At 47.6% G+C, this 27,097-nt stretch overlaps 1 protein-coding gene across 7 annotated transcripts in view; it reads left to right on the top strand.

Moving 5' to 3' along the window:
- agap1 (ArfGAP with GTPase domain, ankyrin repeat and PH domain 1) overlaps window positions 1-27,097 on the top strand; it is a 251,067-nt gene that overhangs the window by 178,928 nt on the left and 45,042 nt on the right. For 6 of the 7 annotated variants that reach the window (XM_029741621.1, XM_029741620.1, XM_029741615.1 and 3 more), the window contains one exon: window positions 12,420-12,581. In XM_029741621.1, coding sequence (XP_029597481.1) covers window positions 12,420-12,581 — 162 coding nt within the window. The remainder of the gene's footprint in view (window positions 1-12,419; window positions 12,582-27,097) is intronic. The other variant, XM_029741618.1, reaches the window with a different exon arrangement.

The following is a 27,097-nucleotide window of genomic DNA, read 5'->3' as shown; positions in this document are numbered from 1 at the left end:
TACTCCACAGACAGTAATGAGTCCTATTGGAGGAGGGACCTAGTGCTCCACAGACAGTAATGAGTCCTATTGGAGGAGGGACCTAGTGCTCCACAGACAGTAATGAGTCCTATTGGAGAACAAGAGAAGAGATGAAGACATCCACACACTAGAAGCCCTGTAGCCAGTAAGTAGAGCTGAGGACAGGAGAGGACAGCTGCAGGGTTGTTAGTATGTGGATATATCTGCTTTTCTCCAGTTAAATAAATATTGGATGGCTATGACATCGATGGCCTCTGGTCTGTTAGCTGCTCTCAGTAAACACGCCCCCTTTTTCCTCTCTGCATTGAGTTGCCTTTTCCCCTTAATGATGGAACAATGGGAGCAGTAATACTAATGAGTGTCTGTTTCATTAGGAGGCCTCCAGGCCTGTAGGAGCCAGGGGGGATGAACCAGGGACACGGGGGGAAAGGGGAGCAAGCTAGCGTTCCTCCCTACTCAGTCAGCTTGCTGTGGGGCTAATGGCTCGCTGGGCTGAGCTGGTCGAGGCCCACGGTCGCTTCGCTGAGCTCCAACCTCCAACCCTCTGACTAACATAGTGTTCCTATTTTCAGTCCTCCGTGGCTGGGGGGGGGTGTCCCTGGCATGGCATCTTCCTCCTTCAGCTCAGGAATGCACATGCAGGAGCAACCCTGTTCCCTGGTTTTCCCTGTCCGAGTCTCTCTTACAGTGGCTAACAATATAGTGTCCACTGCCTTTCCTAGCTTGATTGGGTGATAGGCTTTAAAATGACAGCCCTGTCAGGATATCTCAGCATTTCACTTATCTGAACCTTTTGCCTGTGGTCCTGTGTGTTTTCAGAAACTGGAAACAGGAAGAAACTTATTTTGAGTTTGTGTGCGGTGCGGTGGCCCTGTGAAAGAGCCCATTGTGTGTGTGTGGTGGGGGGGGGGGGGGGGGCAGCAGCTGGTGTCTTTGATTTGGCAGACCAGGCTGTGGAATTCCATGCCTCAGGAGCTGCCCGGCAATCCTCTGATCTTCTACTGTAAAGTAGCCGACAGACAGGAAGTCACTTTACCTCCACTTCCTGTTTACTATCTTCACTCAGAGTTGGTCTGCTTCACGCTGTTGTCACTAGTTACCACAGCCACCAAAATAGCTTGTTGGCCTTAATTTAAGGTTAGGTATAAGGTTAGCAGTGTGTTTAAGGTTAGGTTTCAAATCAGATTTTAAGAAGAGAAATTGTAGTCATGGGCGGGGTTTAGCCATGTAGTCATGGGCGGGGTTTAGCCATGTAGTCATGGGCGGGGTTTAGCCAGAATTATGACTTTGTGGCTGTGGTAACTATTGACGACCGCTTAACACACAAGGCTGGGATATTATTATGCATTTACTGTTCATGATAATAACACTTCATTTGTAGAGCGCTTTTCATTTACAGACAGAAATCACAAAGCTCTTTACATTGTGAGCAACCATGTTATCACCCTATCAAAGAGCACAGCATGCATATCGTCAGATTTCAGGATACAGCGTCTAAATGAACCTCTCTTCATACCAGAGTTTCATGAAGGAGAAGAGCGAGAGAGAGGCTCGCTCACAGAAAAAGAACAAGGAAGATCGTTAACAACAGATACTGAGGGCGCCAGTGGAGGGATGATTGTAGAGAGAGATGGGGGACGCTGCGAGGGAGGGAGGGGGTAGTGTAATATGTGAAGGTAGTGATGTAGAGAGAGGAGGGGGAGGCTGGGACGGGGGGAGACACGGGTGAGGAGAGGGAGGAGGGGCTGCAGATGTGAGGGCTGTTAATCCCAGGCGGTTAATTGTGCGCTCCGGGATGGCATCTTGTCAGCAGAGATAAGTTGTCACGTTTTCCACTTGAGCTGAGACTAAACGATATTCCAATAAGTTATGTCTGTCCTTGAGGCTGTCTGTTCTGTTCTGGGCAGCAGGCGCTACATCAGTGTGATAGGAGCTCGCTCCGTGCCAGCAGCCCCTCCCCCCAACCCCACTGTCCACATCAGTCCCGCCGCCCACGCTGATATTGATGGGAACTGAATGTTATTTTATTCCGCCGCAAGTCACAGCTGTCAGTTCAGCGTCTCGTAGCCTCCGAGCCTGATATCCTGGGCCAGCCAGGGAAGGAGGAGGAGAACAGCCAAATGAATGGCAGCTTCTTCCACTGACTGCTACGGATGGCTCTGTAGAGCTGGACACATCCACACTCAGACCCTGTATTACTGCTTCCCTAGCTGGACACATCCACACTCAGACCCTGTATCACTGTTACTAGCTGGACACATCCACACTCAGACCCTGTATTACTGTTACTAGCTGGACACATCCACACTCAGACCCTGTATTACTGTTACTAGCTGGACACAGCCACACTCAGACCCTGTATCACTGTTACTAGCTGGACACATCCACACTCAGACCCTGTATCACTGTTCCTAGCTGGACACATCCACACTCAGACCCTGTATTACTGTTACTAGCTGGACACATCCACACTCAGACCCTGTATCACTGTTACTAGCTGGACACATCCACACTCAGACCCTGTATTACTGTTACTAGCTGGACACATCCACACTCAGACCCTGTATCACTGTTACTAGCTGGACACATCCACACTCAGACCCTGTATCACTGTTACTAGCTGGACACATCCACACTCAGACCCTGTATCACTGTTACTAGCTGGACACATCCACACTCAGACCCTGTATTACTGTTACTAGCTGGACACATCCACACTCAGACCCTGTATCACTGTTAATAGCTGGACACAGCTACACTCAGACCCTGTATCACTGTTACTAGCTGGACACATCCACACTCAGACCCTGTATCACTGTTCCTAGCTGGACACAGCTACACTCAGACCCTGTATTACTGTTACTAGCTGGACACAGCCACACTCAGACCCTGTATCACTGTTACTAGCTGGACACATCCACACTCAGACCCTGTATTACTGTTACTAGCTGGACACATCCACACTCAGACCCTGTATCACTGTTACTAGCTGGACACATCCACACTCAGACCCTGTATCACTGTTCCTAGCTGGACACAGCTACACTCAGACCCTGTATTACTGTTACTAGCTGGACACATCCACACTCAGACCCTGTATCACTGTTACTAGCTGGACACATCCACACTCAGACCCTGTATCACTGTTACTAGCTGGACACATCCACACTCAGACCCTGTATCACTGTTCCTAGCTGGACACAGCTACACTCAGACCCTGTATTACTGTTACTAGCTGGACACATCCACACTCAGACCCTGTATTACTGTTACTAGCTGGACACATCCACACTCAGACCCTGTATCACTGTTACTAGCTGGACACATCCACACTCAGACCCTGTATCACTGTTACTAGCTGGACACATCCACACTCAGACCCTGTATTACTGTTAATAGCTGGACACAGCCACACTCAGACCCTGTATTACTGTTAATAGCTGGACACATCCACACTCAGACCCTGTATCACTGTTACTAGCTGGACACATCCACACTCAGACCCTGTATCACTGTTACTAGCTGGACACAGCCACACTCAGACCCTGTATTACTGTTCCTAGCTGGACACATCCACACTCAGACCCTGTATTACTGCTTCCCTAGCTGGACACATCCACACTCAGACCCTGTATCACTGTTACTAGCTGGACACAGCTACACTCAGACCCTGTATCACTGTTACTAGCTGGACACATCCACACTCAGACCCTGTATCACTGTTACTAGCTGGACACATCCACACTCAGACCCTGTATTACTGTTACTAGCTGGACACATCCACACTCAGACCCTGTATTACTGTTACTAGCTGGACACATCCACACTCAGACCCTGTATTACTGTTACTAGCTGGACACATCCACACTCAGACCCTGTATCACTGTTCCTAGCTGGACACATCCACACTCAGACCCTGTATCACTGTTACTAGCTGGACACATCCACACTCAGACCCTGTATCACTGTTCCTAGCTGGACACATCCACACTCAGACCCTGTATTACTGTTAATAGCTGGACACATCCACACTCAGACCCTGTATCACTGTTACTAGCTGGACACATCCACACTCAGACCCTGTATCACTGTTACTAGCTGGACACATCCACACTCAGACCCTGTATCACTGTTCCTAGCTGGACACATCCACACTCAGACCCTGTATTACTGTTAATAGCTGGACACATCCACACTCAGACCCTGTATCACTGTTACTAGCTGGACACATCCACACTCAGACCCTGTATCACTGTTACTAGCTGGACACATCCACACTCAGACCCTGTATTACTGTTACTAGCTGGACACAGCCACACTCAGACCCTGTATCACTGTTACTAGCTGGACACATCCACACTCAGACCCTGTATTACTGTTACTAGCTGGACACAGCCACACTCAGACCCTGTATCACTGTTACTAGCTGGACACATCCACACTCAGACCCTGTATCACTGTTACTAGCTGGACACATCCACACTCAGACCCTGTATCACTGTTACTAGCTGGACACATCCACACTCAGACCCTGTATCACTGTTCCTAGCTGGACACATCCACACTCAGACCCTGTATTACTGTTCCTAGCTGGACACAGCTACACTCAGACCCTGTATTACTGTTACTAGCTGGACACATCCACACTCAGACCCTGTATCACTGTTACTAGCTGGACACAGCCACACTCAGACCCTGTATCACTGTTCCTAGCTGGACACAGCCACACTCAGACCCTGTATCACTGTTCCTAGCTGGACACATCCACACTCAGACCCTGTATCACTGTTACTAGCTGGACACATCCACACTCAGACCCTGTATTACTGTTAATAGCTGGACACAGCCACACTCAGACCCTGTATCACTGTTACTAGCTGGACACATCCACACTCAGACCCTGTATCACTGTTACTAGCTGGACACAGCCACACTCAGACCCTGTATTACTGTTACTAGCTGGACACAGCCACACTCAGACCCTGTATCACTGTTACTAGCTGGACACATCCACACTCAGACCCTGTATCACTGTTACTAGCTGGACACATCCACACTCAGACCCTGTATCACTGTTCCTAGCTGGACACATCCACACTCAGACCCTGTATCACTGTTCCTAGCTGGACACAGCCACACTCAGACCCTGTATCACTGTTAATAGCTGGACACATCCACACTCAGACCCTGTATTACTGTTACTAGCTGGACACATCCACACTCAGACCCTGTATCACTGTTACTAGCTGGACACATCCACACTCAGACCCTGTATCACTGTTACTAGCTGGACACAGCTACACTCAGACCCTGTATCACTGTTACTAGCTGGACACATCCACACTCAGACCCTGTATCACTGTTCCTAGCTGGACACATCCACACTCAGACCCTGTATCACTGTTACTAGCTGGACACATCCACACTCAGACCCTGTATCACTGTTACTAGCTGGACACAGCCACACTCAGACCCTGTATCACTGTTCCTAGCTGGACACATCCACACTCAGACCCTGTATCACTGTTAATAGCTGGACACATCCACACTCAGACCCTGTATCACTGTTACTAGCTGGACACATCCACACTCAGACCCTGTATCACTGTTACTAGCTGGACACAGCCACACTCAGACCCTGTATTACTGTTACTAGCTGGACACATCCACACTCAGACCCTGTATCACTGTTCCTAGCTGGACACAGCCACACTCAGACCCTGTATCACTGTTACTAGCTGGACACATCCACACTCAGACCCTGTATCACTGTTACTAGCTGGACACAGCCACACTCAGACCCTGTATTACTGTTACTAGCTGGACACATCCACACTCAGACCCTGTATCACTGTTAATAGCTGGACACAGCCACACTCAGACCCTGTATCACTGTTCCTAGCTGGACACATCCACACTCAGACCCTGTATCACTGTTACTAGCTGGACACATCCACACTCAGACCCTGTATCACTGTTACTAGCTGGACACAGCTACACTCAGACCCTGTATCACTGTTACTAGCTGGACACATCCACACTCAGACCCTGTATCACTGTTCCTAGCTGGACACATCCACACTCAGACCCTGTATCACTGTTCCTAGCTGGACACAGCCACACTCAGACCCTGTATCACTGTTACTAGCTGGACACATCCACACTCAGACCCTGTATCACTGTTACTAGCTGGACACAGCCACACTCAGACCCTGTATTACTGTTACTAGCTGGACACATCCACACTCAGACCCTGTATCACTGTTAATAGCTGGACACAGCCACACTCAGACCCTGTATCACTGTTCCTAGCTGGACACATCCACACTCAGACCCTGTATCACTGTTACTAGCTGGACACATCCACACTCAGACCCTGTATCACTGTTACTAGCTGGACACAGCCACACTCAGACCCTGTATTACTGTTACTAGCTGGACACATCCACACTCAGACCCTGTATCACTGTTCCTAGCTGGACACAGCCACACTCAGACCCTGTATCACTGTTACTAGCTGGACACATCCACACTCAGACCCTGTATCACTGTTACTAGCTGGACACAGCCACACTCAGACCCTGTATTACTGTTACTAGCTGGACACATCCACACTCAGACCCTGTATCACTGTTAATAGCTGGACACAGCCACACTCAGACCCTGTATCACTGTTCCTAGCTGGACACATCCACACTCAGACCCTGTATCACTGTTACTAGCTGGACACATCCACACTCAGATCCTGTATCACTGTTAATAGCTGGACACAGCCACACTCAGACCCTGTATTACTGTTAATAGCTGGACACATCCACACTCAGACCCTGTATCACTGTTCCTAGCTGGACACATCCACACTCAGACCCTGTATCACTGTTACAAGCTGGACACAGCCACACTCAGACCCTGTATCACTGTTACTAGCTGGACACAGCTACACTCAGACCCTGTATCACTGTTACTAGCTGGACACATCCACACTCAGACCCTGTATCACTGTTACTGGCTGGACACATCCACACTCAGACCCTGTATCACTGTTACTAGCTGGACACATCCACACTCAGACCCTGTATCACTGTTACTAGCTGGACACAGCCACACTCAGACCCTGTATCACTGTTACTAGCTGGACACAGCCACACTCAGACCCTGTATTACTGTTACTAGCTGGACACATCCACACTCAGACCCTGTATCACTGTTACTAGCTGGACACATCCACACTCAGACCCTGTATCACTGTTACTAGCTGGACACAGCCACACTCAGACCCTGTATCACTGTTCCTAGCTGGACACATCCACACTCAGACCCTGTATTACTGTTACTAGCTGGACACATCCACACTCAGACCCTGTATTACTGTTACTAGCTGGACACATCCACACTCAGACCCTGTATCACTGTTACTAGCTGGACACATCCACACTCAGACCCTGTATCACTGTTACTAGCTGGACACAGCCACACTCAGACCCTGTATCACTGTTCCTAGCTGGACACATCCACACTCAGACCCTGTATTACTGTTCCTAGCTGGACACAGCCACACTCAGACCCTGTATTACTGTTACTAGCTGGACACATCCACACTCAGACCCTGTATTACTGTTACTAGCTGGACACATCCACACTCAGACCCTGTATTACTGTTACTAGCTGGACACAGCCACACTCAGACCCTGTATTACTGTTACTAGCTGGACACATCCACACTCATCTCCTGTATTACTGTTACTAGCTGGACACATCCACACTCAGACCCTGTATCACTGTTACTAGCTGGACACATCCACACTCAGACCCTGTATCACTGTTCCTAGCTGGACACATCCACACTCAGACCCTGTATCACTGTTACTAGCTGGACACATCCACACTCAGACCCTGTATCACTGTTACTAGCTGGACACAGCCACACTCAGACCCTGTATCACTGTTACTAGCTGGACACATCCACACTCAGACCCTGTATCACTGTTCCTAGCTGGACACAGCCACACTCAGACCCTGTATTACTGTTACTAGCTGGACACATCCACACTCAGACCCTGTATTACTGTTACTAGCTGGACACATCCACACTCAGACCCTGTATTACTGTTACTAGCTGGACACAGCCACACTCAGACCCTGTATCACTGTTACTAGCTGGACACATCCACACTCAGACCCTGTATTACTGTTACTAGCTGGACACATCCACACTCAGACCCTGTATCACTGTTACTAGCTGGACACATCCACACTCAGACCCTGTATTACTGTTCCTAGCTGGACACAGCCACACTCAGACCCTGTATTACTGTTAATAGCTGGACACATCCACACTCAGACCCTGTATTACTGTTCCTAGCTGGACACATCCACACTCAGACCCTGTATCACTGTTACTAGCTGGACACATCCACACTCAGACCCTGTATCACTGTTACTAGCTGGACACATCCACACTCAGACCCTGTATTACTGTTACTAGCTGGACACATCCACACTCAGACCCTGTATTACTGTTACTAGCTGGACACATCCACACTCAGACCCTGTATCACTGTTACTAGCTGGACACATCCACACTCAGACCCTGTATTACTGTTACTAGCTGGACACATCCACACTCAGACCCTGTATCACTGTTACTAGCTGGACACATCCACACTCAGACCCTGTATCACTGTTCCTAGCTGGACACATCCACACTCAGACCCTGTATCACTGTTACTAGCTGGACACAGCCACACTCAGACCCTGTATCACTGTTACTAGCTGGACACAGCTACACTCAGACCCTGTATCACTGTTACTAGCTGGACACATCCACACTCAGACCCTGTATCACTGTTCCTAGCTGGACACATCCACACTCAGACCCTGTATCACTGTTACTAGCTGGACACAGCCACACTCAGACCCTGTATCACTGTTACTAGCTGGACACATCCACACTCAGACCCTGTATCACTGTTACTAGCTGGACACAGCTACACTCAGACCCTGTATTACTGTTACTAGCTGGACACATCCACACTCAGACCCTGTGTTACTGTTACTAGCTGGACACATCCACACTCAGACCCTGTATTACTGTTCCTAGCTGGACACATCCACACTCAGACCCTGTATCACTGTTACTAGCTGGACACATCCACACTCAGACCCTGTATCACTGTTACTAGCTGGACACAGCCACACTCAGACCCTGTATCACTGTTACTAGCTGGACACATCCACACTCAGACCCTGTATTACTGTTCCTAGCTGGACACATCCACACTCAGACCCTGTATCACTGTTCCCAGCTGGACACAGCTACACTCAGACCCTGTATCACTGTTAATAGCTGGACACAGCTACACTCAGACCCTGTATCACTGTTACTAGCTGGACACATCCACACTCAGACCCTGTATCACTGTTACTAGCTGGACACATCCACACTCAGACCCTGTATCACTGTTACTAGCTGGACACATCCACACTCAGACCCTGTATCACTGTTACTAGCTGGACACATCCACACTCAGACCCTGTATCACTGTTACTAGCTGGACACATCCACACTCAGACCCTGTATTACTGTTAATAGCTGGACACAGCTACACTTGGGGGGGGGGGGGGGGGTCAAAATTCTGTTTACATGGATATGCTTCTTAATTAGACCTATTTGAAACAAGCGATTTCACTTTGTTATTATCATGGCATTTCATTATTCAGGTTATTAATTATAAATATTACTACAATTCAGAAATGCCAGGTTGGAGATAATCTCTCATTTTCATATTTGCCCAACTTTAAAGGAGTCTGAACAAAGATGCCTACCTTGTCTGCAGCTTTTCTGCATATTTACCTTTTTTTATACAGATCCAATTCCGACGCACAAAACCATTGAAGCGAAGTCCGTTCTCCCACTTTTCCCCAAGTATTTGTATAGCGTCACAAACCCTGCTGCTGCGGTCATTCGATGGCAGTGGCATATGTTCTTCAAAGAGAGGACGGCGTAACGAGAGAAGTAATGTAATCTGAGCTACTGAAAATAGGCCTTTTACCAGATGAAATCATGACAGGAGCGTTTGATTCTTATTAAAGAGATGGAGACCAGACAGGCTACTTTAGGAAAGGTACATATAGGCCTGTAGAGAGAATCAGTCAACTCACACCGGTCAGTCAAAGCCACCAGCGTATGTCAGACACAAGCAAATATTTCTCCTTTCCTTAAAACATATTAAAAAAAACCTTGGCCTACCTTAGTCTTTCTGAAAGTAGACTATAAGTTCATGAATTGACAAGGAAAGTATGAAGGGACAGCTGTGATATAGCATGAAATTGACAATCATTACAATAGAAACAAATACACGCAACATGTCCATAGTCTAATTTTCAGTAATGCTGATTATCAAGGGGGAGAGTTGGAAAGATTTTTCAAGTACTGTGAGGAACTATTATAATACTTGGATGTAAAAAAAAAAAAAAAATGCGGACTTCGTTGACTTGCAGTATGAGGTGAGGAAGCTCACTCCTTTTTCTCTCCAATTTCGTGATCTCCAATTGGTAGTTAGTCTTGTCCCATCGCTGCAACTCCCCTATGGACTCGGGAGAGGCGAAGGTTGAGAGCCATGCGTCCTCCGAAACACAACCCTGCCAAGCCATACTGCTTCTTGACACACTGCTCGCTTAACTCGGAAGCCAGCCGCACCAATGTGTCGGAGGAAACACCGTACAGCCGGCGACCGAAGTCAGCGTGCATGCGCCCGGCCCGCCACAAGGAGTCGCTAGAGTGCGATGGGACAAGGACATCCCGGGCGACCAAACCCTCCCCTAACCCGGACGACGCTTGGCCAATTGTGTGCCGCCTCATGGGTCTCCCGTTCGCAGCCTGCTATGACACAGTCTGGGATCGAACCCGGCTCTGTAGTGATGCCTCTATCACTGCGATGCAGTGCCTTAGATCGCTGCGCTACTCGGGAGGCAAATTCTCCTTGTGTTGGTGAGTTAAGATGATCAGAAATCAGACATCCCCAAATGGGCCCTTTCCTTCCTTGAACATTTGTGAGAGGCAGGCCAGGTTCTTCTATGCATGCACAGGGGCGTGCGCTCTGTCAACATTAACAGGACAGAGAAACCAGACACATGCTCACATTAACAGGACAGAGAAACCAGACACATGCTCACATTAACAGGACAGAGAAACCAGACACATGCTCACATTAACAGGACAGAGAAACCAGACACATGCTCATTGCTCACATGGAGCATATAAATGATGGTATGAAATAAACCACAACTTGTTTCTCACAAGTGTAGCAGGTTGTGAGCTCTGCTAACAACATTTCCACTCCGAGAATGTAATGGTAAATTACTATAATTAATACATCCATTAACAGAAATTAATGTTACTAAATGACAGAGATAAACGGTAAATTGCCTGTTTTACAAACAGTAGGCTACCACGTGCATTCATAAAAGAGCATTGCGGGCCGTCTCTGTTTAGCCCAGGCTACTATTCTACTTAGCGGGGATAGGAGGGCGTACATTTTTTGGGGGTCTCGTCTAGGGCGGGATATGGACCAGGACCGGCCCTGATCAGCGTTGAGTAGTCTATAAATCAAGAAAATATTCTGTATCAATTTGAATAGTCAGACACATCCCCTAAAATGTAAAAGACCTATTTATTTATTTACTAGCAAGCAATGAAAACGTGCGTTGAATAAAATAAAGTCAACACATCAAAGTTCCATAGTCTATAGAGCTGAACACCCCCGCGTCTAGCAGATGAGCTGCTCCAGCATCAAAGTGCCATAGTCTATAGAGCTGAACACCCCCGTGTCTAGCAGATGAGCTGCTCCAGCATCAAAGTGCCATAGTCTATAGAGCTGAACACCCCCGTGTCTAGCAGATGAGCTGCTCCAGCATCAAAGTGCCATAGTCTATAGAGCTGAACACCCCCGCGTCTAGCAGATGAGCTGCTCCAGCATCAAAGTGCCATAGTCTATAGAGCTGAACACCCCCGTGTCTAGCAGATGAGCTGCTCCAGCATCAAAGGACAGTTGGAAAGAGGAAGAGATGTAGAAAGTTTAATAGACCAAGTTAGCAAAACAACTGCTTATAATCATTAGTAAAGTTTATCTACATGAAAATAAAGTTAAGTATATATATTTTTTATCCTAAAATGAATGTAGGCATGTTTTAAACGCTTTTGACGGTTATTTTATTTTCATGACCGTCTTCATCCGTAACCGTCAGTTACACGGTTATTCAGTTCCCTTCACAGCCCTAGTTGCTGTTTACTCTTGGTTACTCAACATATTTTCTAAAGTATTTCTGGTCCTTCATTGCGTCCATCTTCTTGTTGTGGAGAAGCAGTATTATCTAACGGTCTGTCTCTTTCCCTGTAGACACGGGTCTGGGAGAGTCTGTGTGCTCCAGCCCCTCCATCTCCAACACCACCAGCCCTAAGATGGACCCGCCCCCCTCGCCGCACGCCAACCGCAAGAAGCACCGCCGGAAGAAGAGCACCAGCAACTTCAAAGCCGACGGCCTCTCTGGTACTGCGGAAGGTAACGCCATCTCCCCTCTCCGTTTTCCAGCCCTGGTCCGCCCGCTAAAACGCTCCCCCTAGCTAACGAACACCAAGGCTATACACTAACTGGGTCCTAGGTGCTAAGCTGCTCTGCTATTGAATGAATGAGTCTGGAAAAGAAGGCAGCAACAAACCTAGGAAGTACAAAACTATGATTAACCTATTGATTTCAGATAACTAATGATTGTCAACGATGGCTGAATATCTGACTAAGCTTACCCTTTAGCTGTCTTGGACCAGGTAACTCTTTTAAAGAGATTTTATTCCAATGATATTAAACCGGATAAATACATGGTACGTTAAATGAATTAAATACCATATTTGAATATGATAAGGCACCGTATGTTGCCGTAGGAACAGGTATGGGAAACGCAGCCATGTCTTCCCACGAGCCCCCTGACGTCACTCTGCTTGTGGAAGGGGGCTCTCCATTCTTTTCTCTCATCCCTCCATTCCTCCTCTCTTTCTTTCTGTCTGTCAGTCAGATGTGTGTTTTCAGCACTGCTAATAGTAAACATGACATAGTACTCTGTCACAATGAATGGCACTGAATGGATTGCTCTTAAACACAAGTTTACTTGTGGATACACAGGTGTTAATAGGCTCAAATACACTGTCTTGGGGTATCAAACACACTGATGCATCCTCACTCATGCGCACACACACACACACACACACACACACACACACACATACACAAAATGTCACACACCATTGTGAATGGGAGTGGAACAGATGCAGAGTTGATAGCAGATGTGTGATGTAATGTGTAGCACTTCCATCAGAGGGAATCACGTGGCTGACAAGACAAGTGCCTGTCTTCTGTCTCTGTCTGGGGTCACTCCATCTCCTCTCCTGCCTGCCTGCCTGCCTGCCTGCCTGGCTGGCTGGCTGGCTGGGACTGGGAGGAATACTGGAGCAGATAGACTACTGGGAATGGGACATTATAATGCAGGGGGCTGAATGTGTAATATATTTCACCTAGCTCGCAAACAGGCCATGTTGAATGTAGGAAATGAATGGAACTTACTATGTGTGTTTATCTGAGGTGAGTGATCTGACACCGTTTGATGTGTGTTTATCTGAGGTGAGTGGTCTGACACCGTCTGATATGTGTTTATCTGAGGTGAGTGATCTGACACCGTTTGAAATCATCGTAGTACCCAGCGGGCTTTATGAAACTACCAAAGGCGTCCAGCGGCTGGTCCATATCTTCACTGTTGAAACTGATTTAATATTCATCCAATCTCCTTCATAGTTAGAATGGCGCTGTTGGTAGTAGCGTCCATTTTATTGGCTGCTGACCATAAAATGTATTTTTTTGTATATAATATTTCCGCCATTGTTTCCTATGAACGTAAAAGAGCTTCTGGACATCAGAACAGCTATCGCTAACCTTGATTTGGACGAGGTGAAACTTATATTGATCATCCCGGACCAGACCCAAAGCCCAGACACGAAGGAGGAGGAGACGGCGCTATAGAAGCCGGCGTGCAGGATACATGACTATATCGGAGAGTGGATAAACCACCTCTACCCGCCGTGCTATTGGCGAACGTGCAATCACTGGAGAATAAACTGGATGAGCGCCGTTCGAGACTATCCTGTCAACGTGATCTGAAAAACTGTAATATCTTATGTTTCTCTGAGTCGTGGCTGAACAAGGACATGGTAAATATAAATCAAGGTTGTTTTTCTATACAGCGGCAGAACAGAGCAGTGGCATCGGGGAAGCTCAGGGGAGGTGGTGTCTTTCTTATCAACAGCTGGTGCGTGATCTCTAATATTAAGGAAGTCTCAAGGTTCTGCTCGCCTGAGTTAGAATACCCCATGATAAGCTGTAGATCATACTATTTACCAAGAGAGTTTTCATCTATCAAACGAGCTAAATACCTTCTATGCTCGCTTCGAGGCAAGCAACACTAAACCATGAGTGCACCAGCTGTTTCAGACGACTGTGTGACCACGCTGTCCGTAGCCGAAGTAAGACCTTTAAACTAGGGATGCACGATATATCGGTAAGCATATCGTAATTGGCCGATATTAGCTAGAAATGCCAACATCGGCATCAGTCTGATGTCTAGTTTAACGCCAATGTGCAAAACCCATGTCAAAGCTGACGTGCATACCTATATAACATAGGTATATGACGTAATGACAAAAAATACAGCGCTACACAGAGCAAAAGCAGAAAAATACTAAGTGCACACTTCCAACAACTAAACAAGTTCAAGTCGAGCAGTCATTTGAAAGAGTAAGAAAATTTCAGCGAGACAACTGAAAAGGCGAAATCCATTAACGCCAAGATAATGGAATTCATTGCCCTTGACAATCAACCATTCTTTGTCGTGGGTGATGTTGGCTTTCGCCCACTGGTCGAGCACCTCAAACCCCGGTAGGCGCTATGTTGCCCTACCGGAGTTACACAGTATTGTTGAAACGCACATCCATGAGCTACTTGCTATGGGCATTACTGCTATTAGCTTCACGACTGACATTTGGACCAGCGATGTCAGCCCTATGAGCATGCTGAGTCTGACAGCACAGTGGGTCGACGAGGATTTCCTACTGAGGAAAGTCGTATTTCATGCTCATGAATGTGCTGGTTGTCATACCGCTGCTGCCGTTTCAATGGCATTTGAGAACATGTTTGAAACTTGGAAACAGACTCCTATCTCCATTCAAAGAACTGACTGGAGAAATAAACTCATCAACAGTGTCTGTAGCAGACGTGATACCCTCTGTCATGGTATTGAAATGCCTGCTCAACAACACTGTCGACACAGACCGTGGGGTTAAAACTGCCGACACAGACCGTGGGGTTAAAACTGCCGACACAGACCGTGGGGTTAAAACTGCCCACACAGACCGTGGGGTTAAAACTGCCCACACAGACCGTGGGGTTAAAACTGCCCACACAGACCGTGGGGTTAAAAATGCCCACACAGACCGTGGGGTTAAAAATGCCCACACAGACCGTGGGGTCAAAACTTGCAAAAGTACTCTATAAGAGGCTGTCAACTCGCGATTCGGTGGCATTTTCTCTGAGCCTCTACTGTGTCGCCACCATGCTCGATGCTAGGTACAAGGACCGCTACTTCGATGGTTTTGTTTAGGCAAGGAAAATATCAGATATCGCTATCGGCCAAAAATGTCGTTGCATCCCTACTTTAAACAGGTTAGCATTCACAGGGTCAGGTGGATTACCAGGACAGGGACTCGGAGCATTCGCTGACCAGCTGGCAAGTGTCTAAACTTACCTACATGTTTCAAGCAGACCACCATAGTCCCTGTACCCAAGAACACCAAGGTAACCTGTCTAAATGACTATCGCCCTGTAGCACTCACATCTGTAGCCATGATATGCGCTGAAAGGCTGGTCATGGCTCACATCAAACCATCATCCCAGACACCATGGACCCATTCCAATTTGCATACCGCCCCAACAGATCCAGAGATGATGCAATCTCTATTACACTCCACACTGTCCTTTCCCACCTGGACAAAAGGAACACTTACGTGAGAATGCTGTTTATTGACTACAGCTCAGCGTTCAACACCATAGTTCCCTCCAAGCTCATCACTTAGCTAAGGACCCAAACACCTCCCTCTGCAACTGGATCCTGGATTTCCTGACGAACTTGAAGTTCCTTGTGTCCACATCACTAAGGAATTATCATGGTCCATGAAGAGGGCACAACAATGCCTCTTCCCCCTCAGGAGGCTGAAAAGATTTGGCATAGGCCCTCAGATCCTCAAAAGGTTCTACAAGCTGCACCATTGAGTGTATCTTGACTGGCTGCATCACCTCTTGGTATGGCAACTGCTTGGCATCCGGCAAGCGGTACCGATGCACCAAGTCTGGATCCAACAGGACCCTGAACAGCTTCGACCTACAAGCCATAAGACTGCTACATAGTTAGTCTGGGTAACTATTGGTTAACTATTTAACTATCTGCATTGACCATTTTTATACTAACTCTTTTGACTCATCACATACGCTGCTGTTACAGTTTATTATCATCCTGTTGCCTAGTCACTTTGTCTACCTATATGTACATATCTACCTCAATTACCTCGTACCCCTGCACATTGACTCCCTACTGGTACCCTGTGTATATAACCAGGTTATCATTGGCTCGGTACTGGTACTCCGTGTATATAACCAAGTTATCATTGGCTCAGTACTGGTACTCCGTGTATATAACCAAGTTATCATTGGCTCGGTACTGGTACTCCGTGTATATAACCAGGTTATCATTGGCTCAGTACTGGTACTCCGTGTATATAACCAAGTTATCATTGGCTCGGTACTGGTACTCCGTGTATATAACCAGGTTATCATTGGCTCAGTACTGGTACTCCGTGTATATAACCAGGTTATCATTGGCTCGGTACTGGTACTCCATGTATATAACCAGGTTATCATTGGCTCGGTACTGGTACTCCGTGTATATAACCAGGTTATCATTGGCTCGGTACTGGTACTCCGTGTATATAACCAGGTAATCATTGACTCGGTACTGGTACTCCGTGTATATAACCAAGTTATCATTGGCTCGGTACTGGTACTCCGTGTATATAACCAGGTTATCATTGGCTCGGTACTGGTACTCCGTGTATATAACCAAGTTATCATTGGCTCGGTACTGGTACTCCGTGTATATAACCAGGTTATCATTGGCTCGGTACTGGTACTCCGTGTATATAACCAAGTTATCATTGGCTCAGTACTGGTACCCTGTGTATATAACCAAGTTATCATTGGCTCGGTACTGGTACTCCGTGTATATAACCAGGTTATCATTGGCTCGGTACTGGTACTCCGTGTATATGGCCTAGTTATCATTGGCTCGGTACTGGTACTCCGTGTATATAACCAGGTTATCATTGGCTCGGTACTGGTACTCCGTGTATATAACCAGGTTATCATTGGCTCGGTACTGGTACTCCGTGTATATGGCCTAGTTATCATTGGCTCGGTACTGGTACTCCGTGTATATAACCAGGTTATCATTGGCTCGGTACTGGTACTCCGTGTATATAACCAGGTTATCATTGGCTCGGTACTGGTACTCCGTGTATATAACCAGGTTATCATTGGCTCGGTACTGGTACTCCGTGTATATAACCAGGTTATCATTGGCTCGGTACTGGTACTCCGTGTATATGGCCAAGTAATCGTTACTCATTGTGGATTAATTCCTTGTGTTGTTACACACTTTATTCAAAAAATGTTTTAGGTGGAGCGTGCTTCCTTCAAACCCCCAACCCAGCACGCTTTTCCCGAAGGCCGAGCTTTGTGAGACGCTCCCCCAGCCAGCCGGCCTCTGTGCAGCCCCTTCGCCCCATTCGTCAGCGGGGCACTTAAGTGAAATATTATAAATAATCCACCGTATTGAAATCTTTTATCAGCTGTGGCACTTTCATTATTCAATAAGCGATTAGTAACAGTCTCCCAATTTAGCCATTAAGCACCACGCGACAGCGTGGGGCCTCTCTACGCCTGTCACACCACGACCCAGATGAAGTATCAGCCTGTCACACACACCCGTTATTCATGAGGTGAGGGGCCGGGGCGGGCCGCCCTCTGCTCCACACTGGTCCGTCCACACCCTCACCGCTCCTTCTCCTTTAGCCCAGGTAGGGCCACCGTAAAGTTATACGTCACTCTGACTAGCTCTCCATATCTCTCTCTTTCCTCCATGTCTCTCTCTTTCCTATCTCCTTCATATCTCTCTCTCTCCATCTCTCTCTCTCTCTCTCTCTCTCCATGTCTCTCTCTCTCTCTCTCTCCATGTCTCTCTCCTCTCTCCATGTCTCTCTCCTTGGTGTCTCTCTCCTCTCCCTCTCATCTCTCTCTCCTCCATGTCTATCTCTCTTGTCTCTCATCTCTCTTGTCTCTCTCTTTCCTCTCTCTCTTTCATCTATCTGGTCTCTCCATCTCCATGTCGCTCTCTCTGTTTTCTAATTCTCTTCTGTTTTCTTTCTCCTTCAGATGTTAGTAAATTTACTTTAAAAAATCTACAATTGTGTTAATTGTCTGATATTACATTATACTCACCATGCTTTTCATGTGTGCGTGTGCATGCACACTCGTGTGTGTGTGTGTGTGCGCACGCTCGTCTGTGTGAACTGAAAGGGATACTTCAGGATGGGATACTGAAAGGGATACTTCAGTTAGCGCAATGCCTGGAAGTCTATGGTATCTACTAGCATGCTAGCAGTTACCATAGACTTCCAGTCATTGCGCTAACGCTAGTTAGCAACGTCCTTCAAACTGCACGCAGGCACCTAAAAATGGTATCCATGATTTCATCGGACTCTGGGGGAAGTAGATAAAGGGCTTCATTGCCAACATCCTGAAGTATCCCTTTAAGGTTGTGAGGAAACAGGTTTCCTACATGGCTAAAACAGGGGATCCTTTTATTTCTAATGAAAAGCTACTTGCTCTCTCCCTCCCTCCCTCTCTCCCTAAAACAAAGACTCTATTCATCCTCTTCCTTTCTTCCTGCCACTGAGCCAGACCCCCCCTCCCCCCACATGCTTGACACGTGGAGACCCCCTAATCTCTATCCCTCCATCCCTCTCCTCCCCCCTTTCCTCTCTTTCACAGCCACCTGCATCAGGTGTATCACTCCTTCTCTGTGTGCTCCGTCGATCACAGCCCCACAATTAACTGTCTCGCTGTAAGAGCACCTCGTTAGTTCGTTACCCCTGGTTACATACACTACAGCACGGGGTCCGGCTCCTCGCTGCGCGGGACCTTTGAAAGGGGATCTGCCCGCGAGCCTGCTGGAGATACCAAAGTTGGCCCTCAGATGGGAGACAGGGGACATGAAAGCCTCCCTGTGGCCCCCCTCAGATGGGAGACGGGGGACATGAAAGCGCCCCTTTGGCCCCTTTGAGATGGGAGGTGGAGATGGGGCCTCACACAGCGCAGCAGACCAGCTGCAGATCCCTCCCTCCTGGAGTGAGAAAGAGGCATTCCTGGAGAGGAGATGGATGTTAGTCAGGACAAAACGCTCTCTATGATCTGGTATGGGATCAGAGGATCAGGTGGTTAGATAGCAGACTGGGTGATTGGGGGATTCATTCCACACAGGTCGTTAAAGAGAGCAGAAGTGGGTGGGGTCTGGGTTGTGACTGAAGCGTCTTGATGCATCTATCATTTAGCCCTAAGAGGGCCATTTCCCTAAAATGGAAGATAATTAAGGTCACTTTGTAGCCATAGAGGTACAGCAGGTGTGACACTAAAGGTCAACTTGTTAAAGGTCCCAGGTGGTCTTTCCCATGCAGAAGACCATCATTCGTTGGATGTACAAAGGACCCGAAGTACAGAGAACCCAAATATTTGAGAGGTCACACACACTGCAGTGTGTGGGTGCAGATGTAAATTACTTGAACATATATTGGGGTATTTCTTTGTGATTGATCCAGATTCCTGTGTGGGGGAAAATAGCACCTTGAAGGACAATAAGGCCGAGGCTCGTACAAGCAGTCTAACATTTAAACCTCACACACCCATTACCAGAATGTTCCCTTTTCCTATGCTGTAGTGGGGGACCGGTGAATAAATGTACTTTCTCTTCTGGTATCGTTGTGTAGCAAATGTTCTTCGTAGCCTCGGGGGATGTTAGAAAAATAACAGTAGCGTCGGCGGGGGCTGTGAGGGTTCAGGGGCGAGACGCGAGGGGAATAAGTGTGTATTTAGAGTGGTGTATGTACCTCATTATAGAAGGTGAAAGCAGAAGTCACATAGTCTAGGACCTGAACACCTTCAGTGGGAGAGAGAAACATTTTACCCCTCTCCCCTCTCTGATAACCTTTTCTTAGCTTGGATTTGTTTTACATCTATTTTTTAAACCAGTTCTATTCGACTTGTTCTATATATTTTTGTAGTTTCCATTCTGTGCACATGCCACTGCCAGGTTGTCATGGTAAATTAAAGTCTCTGTGAATGATAAGGCCGTACTGTTCAGCATCAACTGTTCCTGTGTTGCTTCTACTGCTGACTTATGATTTGTCACTGCAACTCAACTTAGCCCCTCCCACACAAGTCCATGCCCAGCCCATGACTCCTCCCACTTTAGTGCTGCTGTTTGATTACACCTGACTCCTCCCCCTCTAGTGCTGCTGGTTGATTACACCTGACTCCTCCCCCTCTTGTGCTGCTGGTTGATTACACCTGACTCCTCCCCCTCTAGTGCTGCTGGTTGATTACACCTGACTCCTCCCCCTCTAGTGTTGCTGGTTGATTACACCTGGCTCCTCCCCCTCTAGTGTTGCTGGTTGATTACACCTGGCTCCTCCCCCTCTAGTGTTGCTGGTTGATTACACCTGACTCCTCCCCCTCTAGTGCTGCTGGTTGATTACACCTGACTCCTCCCCCTCTTGTGCTGCTGGTTGATTACACCTGACTCCTCCCCCTCTAGTGCTGCTGGTTGATTACACCTGACTCCTCCCCCTCTAGTGTTGCTGGTTGATTACACCTGGCTCCTCCCCCTCTAGTGTTGCTGGTTGATTACACCTGGCTCCTCCCCCTCTAGTGTTGCTGGTTGATTACACCTGGCTCCTCCCCCTCTAGTGTTGCTGGTTGATTACACCTGGCTCCTCCCCCTCTAGTGTTGCTGGTTGATTACACCTTTTTTCCTTTCTCCTTTTTTAGTCTTTATATTTGTGTTATCTTCATTCTTCTACGCTGTCCTCTTCTCTCCATCTCTCCTCCTGCCGCCCGTCGGGACGCAGCCAAACATCAAGCGTGGAAACTTAACCGCGTTGGTAGTCTGCGTAACATATACAGTAACAGCAACTGGGAAGGTAACTAACTAACTGACTGGTTAACCCACCATGATGGAGAGAGTAACAGCAACTGGGAAGGTAACTAACTAACTGACTGGTTAACCCACCATGATGGAGAGAGTAACAGCAACTGGGAAGGTAACTAACTAACTGACTGGTTAACCCACCATGATGGAGAGAGTAACAGCAACTGGGAAGGTAACTAACTAACTGACTGGTTAACCCACCATGATGGAGAGAGTAACAGCAACTGGGAAGGTAACTAACTAACTAACTGGTTAACCCACCATGATGGAGAGAGTATCAGCAACTGGGAAGGTAACTAACTGACTGGTTAACCCACCATGATGGAGAGAGTAACAGCAACTGGGAAGGTAACTAACTAACTAACTGGTTAACCCACCATGATGGAGAGAGTATCAGCAACTGGGAAGGTAACTAACTGACTGGTTAACCCACCATGATGGAGAGAGTAACAGCAACTGGGAAGGTAACTAACTAACTAACTGGTTAACCCACCATGATGGAGAGAGTAACAGCAACTGGGAAGGTAACTAACTAACTGACTGGTTAACCCACCATGATGGAGAGAGTAACAGCAACTGGGAAGGTAACTAACTAACTGACTGGTTAACCCACCATGATGGAGAGAGTAACAGCAACTGGGAAGGTAACTAACTAACTGACTGGTTAACCCACCATGATGGAGAGAGTAACAGCAACTGGGAAGGTAACTAACTAACTGACTGGTTAACCCACCATGATGGCAGCCTTCCACTCCACGATGTCCAACTGTTTCCATCTTTGCCCTTTGACCTGTCTCAGTGGACATGTTTGCGCCTCATGTCCATGTGTACTTTCCTCTGTCCCTCCCGTCCCCCTGACACCCTGACACCAGAGAGAGCATGCGCTCTCTCTGGTGTCATGGACGTCACGGTGTGTGTGTGTGTGTGTGTGTGTGTGTGGTGCCTTGTGATTTCCCCCCCTGTGCTTCGGCAGTCCAACTTAACTGGTGGCTCATGGTTTTTACTGTATGTGATGGACAGCATCAGGCATCATAATCAACGGCAGGAAGAGTTCCCTATATTCCATTGCCCCCCCCCCCCCCCCTTATATGATGTACTTGTTCAATAAGAAATAAATATTTATTTCTTGAGACGTGAACAGTTGCTGCACTATTTTCCAGGTTGTTAATGCTGTAAAATGGTGGTAATACTGTAGGGAGTAATGACCTGTTTCACCAAGCAATACTGTGTGCATTGACATTTAAGGCTTTTAATTTCTGTTTCCTGAGCCTCACCCCCCCTCCTTCCCCCTCTCCTTTTTCCAGACGCATCCTCCCCCCTCACTGCAGCCCCCAGACCCACCCCAATACACTCTCTCTCTCTCGGGGTACTCTTGCCGGTCCTGGTCCTGGTCCTGAGTCCTGGTCCATCCACATGTGTAGTGCAGCCTCTCCTCTGTACTGCCTGGAATTGGTGAAGGGTCTATATTATATTTGGGTGTGTATTGTTGTGCTGTTAAAGATTGGCCGTGTCAGAGTTCACAAATTGCCCCGACGACAGCGCCACTCTCTCTCTCACTCTCCCCTGTAGCGGGGAAACAGAGAATGTGAGTGTGTGTCCCTGCGTGTGTGCCTGAAAGAGTATATCAAATTAAGGCTGATGTGTACTTCACGTCAGTGTGCGTCTGAGCGCCCATTTCCCTTTGAGAAATCTCAGGTTAACAGATAGCTTATGTTGTGATACTCATATCAAATCTAACCAAGGGCCTTCTCATACTGCCGGACAGGTTTCAATTCAGGCTGTGGTATTTCAGAGACGTATAGGAGACAGACAGACAGGCTGTGGTATATCAGAGACGTATAGGAGACAGACAGACAGGCTGCGGTATATCAGAGACGTATAGGAGACAGACAGACAGGCTGTGGTATATCAAGGCAGTATAGGAGACAGACAGGCTGTGATATATCAGGGCAGTATAGGAGACAGACAGGCTGTGATATATCAGGGCAGTATAGGAGACAGACAGGATGTGGTATATCAGGGCAGTATAGGAGACAGACAGGCTGTGATATATCAGGGCAGTATAGGAGACAGACAGGATGTGGTATATCAGGGCAGTATAGGAGACAGACAGGCTGTGAAATATCAGGGCAGTATAGGAGACAGACAGGCTGTGATATATCAGGGCAGTATAGGACACAGACAGGATGTGGTATATCAAATCAAATCAAATTTATTTATATAGCCCTTCGTACATCAGCTGAAATCTCAAAGTGCTGTACAGAAACCCAGGCTAAAACCCCAAACAGCAAGCAACTCCCTAGGAAAAACTCCTGAGAAAGGCCAAAAACCTAGGAAGAAACCTAGAGAGGAACCAGGCTATGAGGGGTGGCCAGTCCTCTTCTGGCTGTGCCGGGTGGATATTATAACAGAACATGGTCAAGATGTTAAAATGTTCGTAAATGACCAGCATGGTCAAATAATAATAATCATAGTAATTGTCGAGGGTGCAACAAGCACGTCCGGTGAACAGGTCAGGGTTCCGTAGCCGCAGGCAGAACAGTTGAAACTGGAGCAGCAGCATGGCCAGGTGGACTGGGGACAGCAAGGAGTCATCATGCCAGGTAGTCCCGAGGCATGGTCCTAGGGCTCAGGTCCTCCGAGAGAAAGAAAGAAAGAGAGAAAGAGAATTAGAGAGAGCATATTTACATTCACACAGGACACCGGATAAGACAAGAGAATACTCCAGATGTAACAGACTGACCCTAGCCCCCCGACACATAAACTACTGCAGCATAAATACTGGAGGCTGAGACAGGAGGGATCAGAAGACACTGTGGCCCCATCCGATGATACCCCCGGACAGGGCCAAACAGGCAGGATATAACCCCACCCACTTTGCCAAAGCACAGCCCCCACACCACTAGAGGGATATCTACAACCACCAACTTACCGTCCGAAGACAAGGCCGAGTATAGCCCACAAAGATCTCCGCCACGGCACAACCCAAGGGGGGGCGCCAACCCAGACAGGAAGACCACGTCAGTGGCTCAACCTACTCAAGTGACGCACCCCTCCCATGGACGGCATGGAAGAACACCAGTAAGTCAGTGACTCAGCCCCTGTAAAAGGGTTAGAGGCAGAGAATCCCAGTGGGAAGAGGGGAACCGACAAGGCAGAGACAGCAAGGGCGGTTCGTTGCTCCAGCCTTTCCGTTCACCTTCACACTCCTGGGCCAGACTATACTTAATCAGAGGACCTACTGAAGAGATAAGTCTTCAGTAAAGACTTAAAGGTTGAGACTGAGTCTGCGTCTCTCACATGGGTAGGCAGACCATTCCATAAAAATTGAGCTCTATAGGAGAAAGCCCTGCCTCCAGCCGTTTGCTTAGAAATTCTAGGGACAATTAGGAGGCCTGCGTCTTGTGACCGTAGCGTACGTGTAGGTATGTACGGCAGGACCAAATCGGAAAGATAGGTAGGAGCAAGCCCATGTAATGCTTTGTAGGTTAGCAGTAAAACCTTGAAATCAGCCCTTGCCTTAACAGGAAGCCAGTGTAGGGAGGCTAGCACTGGAGTAATATGATCAAATTTTTTGGTTCTAGTCAGGATTCTAGCAGCCGTATTTAGCACTAACTGAAGTTTGTTTAGTGCTTTATCCGGGTAGCCGGAAAGTAGAGCATTGCAGTAGTCGAGCCTAGAAGTAACAAAAGCATGGATTAATTTTTCTGCGTCATTTTTGGACAGAAAGTTTCTGATTTTTGCAATGTTACGTAGATGGAAAAAAGCTGTCCTTGAAGCAGTCTTGATATGTTCTTCCAAAGAGAGATCAGGGTCCAGAGTAACGCCGAGGTCCTTCACAGTTTTATTTGAGACGACTGTACAACCATCCAGATTAATTATATCAGGGCAGTGTAGGAGACAAACAGGATGTGGTATATCAGGGCAGTGTAGGTGACAGACAGGATGTGGTATATCAGGGCAGTGTAGGAGACAGACAGACAGGATGTGGTATATCAGGGCAGTATAGGAGACAGACAGGCTGTGGTATATCAGGGCAGTGTAGGTGACAGACAGATAGGATGTGGTATATCAGGGCAGTATAGGAGACAGACAGACTGTGGTATATCAGGGCAGTATAGGAGACAGACAGACAGGCTGTGGTATATCAGGGCAGTGTAGGAGACAGACAGACAGGCTGTGGTATATCAGGGCAGTGTAGGAGACAGACAGACAGGCTGTGGTATATCAGGGCAGTATAGGAGACAGGCTGAGGCAGCCTCTCATGACTCAGTGGGCCTCCCAAGTAATGGCCACCTCATTTCAGGGTTTGCAGAGGAAAATTGGGGGTGGGAGTGTTAGAAAGGGGGGTTACACAATTGCACAGCCGAATGCCCTTTCATTTTTATTTTGAAATTCATTAATCGACTTGAGGAGGGGGAGGAGCGATGGGGGTTGGAACAGCATTAATTTATGCCTCGGCTAGCTGGGCTCGACTTTCTGCATTGTTGGTTTCCATAATTGTCAAACAACCACCCCCTCTCTCCCCCTCTGCAGAGAAAAGCAGGAACATTTAATTATGATGAGAACATTGTTCCTGACCCCACAGGGCTTGTCAGCGTTTGAGGGGTGGGCCCAATCTAGGACGAGACGACATCACAGTCCCAGGAGCTCTCTTACACAAATAGGGAGAGACACATCAGATAGGCCTCTTTAGGGACAGTATTTGACCTCTGAGATGCATCCTACAGGCCTCTTTAGGGACAGTATTTGACCTCTGAGATGCATCAGATAGGCCTCTTTAGGGACAGTGTTTGACCTCTGAGATGCATCCTACAGGCCTCTTTAGGGACAGTATTTGACCTCTGAGATGCATCAGATAGGCCTCTTTAGGGACAGTGTTTGACCTCTGAGATGCATCCTACAGGCCTCTTTAGGGACAGTATTTGACCTCTGAGATGCATCAGATAGGCCTCTTTAGGGACAGTATTTGACCTCTTAGATGCATCCTATACACCTCTTTAGGGACAGTATTTGACCTCTGAGATGCATCCTATAGGCCTCTTTAGGGACAGTATTTGACCTCTGCAGAAATACTTTAGGTCTTGAACTGTAGCTATGTCTCTAAGATGAAAATAGGCTTTAAGGTTGTAGGACGAGATGGATGAGGTTATTTCAGGTGAATCATGTAGTCTAAAGACAGTGAGACAGGCCTGCAACATCTTCAGTCTCTTTACCCATGCAGGAAGTTAAAGGCTCTTCAGGTTTCTAACTTATTTAGCCACAGGGCCTATCCTCCCATCCTTAGATAGGCAGAGAGAGATGTAGGGAGACAAAGGCCTTTCATTGTGGGTCTGAACACTCTGAAGCCAGAAGGGAACTTCAGCTTCACTGGTCTCTGAGAGGAAGCCAATTAGCTAAATGAGTGAGTGAGGAAAAGGAGGAGAGGAGTAAATGGTTTGGCTCCTCCAGCCTGACTCTCTCTCTCTCTCTCTCTCTGGCCGTTCTCCCTTTTCTCGGCTGATTAAACTTGTAATCTTCTCCCAGGGAGGTGATCAGACCTCCACTCCCAGACAGAACACATCACAAAGCTGTCAGTGATTACTAGTCTATTCTAACTGGTTGACTAGTGCTGGAATGTATTATTTGAAGTATATAGGTTTCATGCACTCCAGAGCCATAAGCT

The sequence above is a fragment of the Salmo trutta genome, chromosome 39, assembly GCF_901001165.1.
Source record: "Salmo trutta chromosome 39, fSalTru1.1, whole genome shotgun sequence".
In the NCBI taxonomy this organism is placed as follows: Eukaryota; Metazoa; Chordata; class Actinopteri; order Salmoniformes; family Salmonidae; genus Salmo; species Salmo trutta.
Note: the sequence above shows the minus strand (reverse complement) of the source record. Positions and strands in the feature narration are given on the sequence as shown.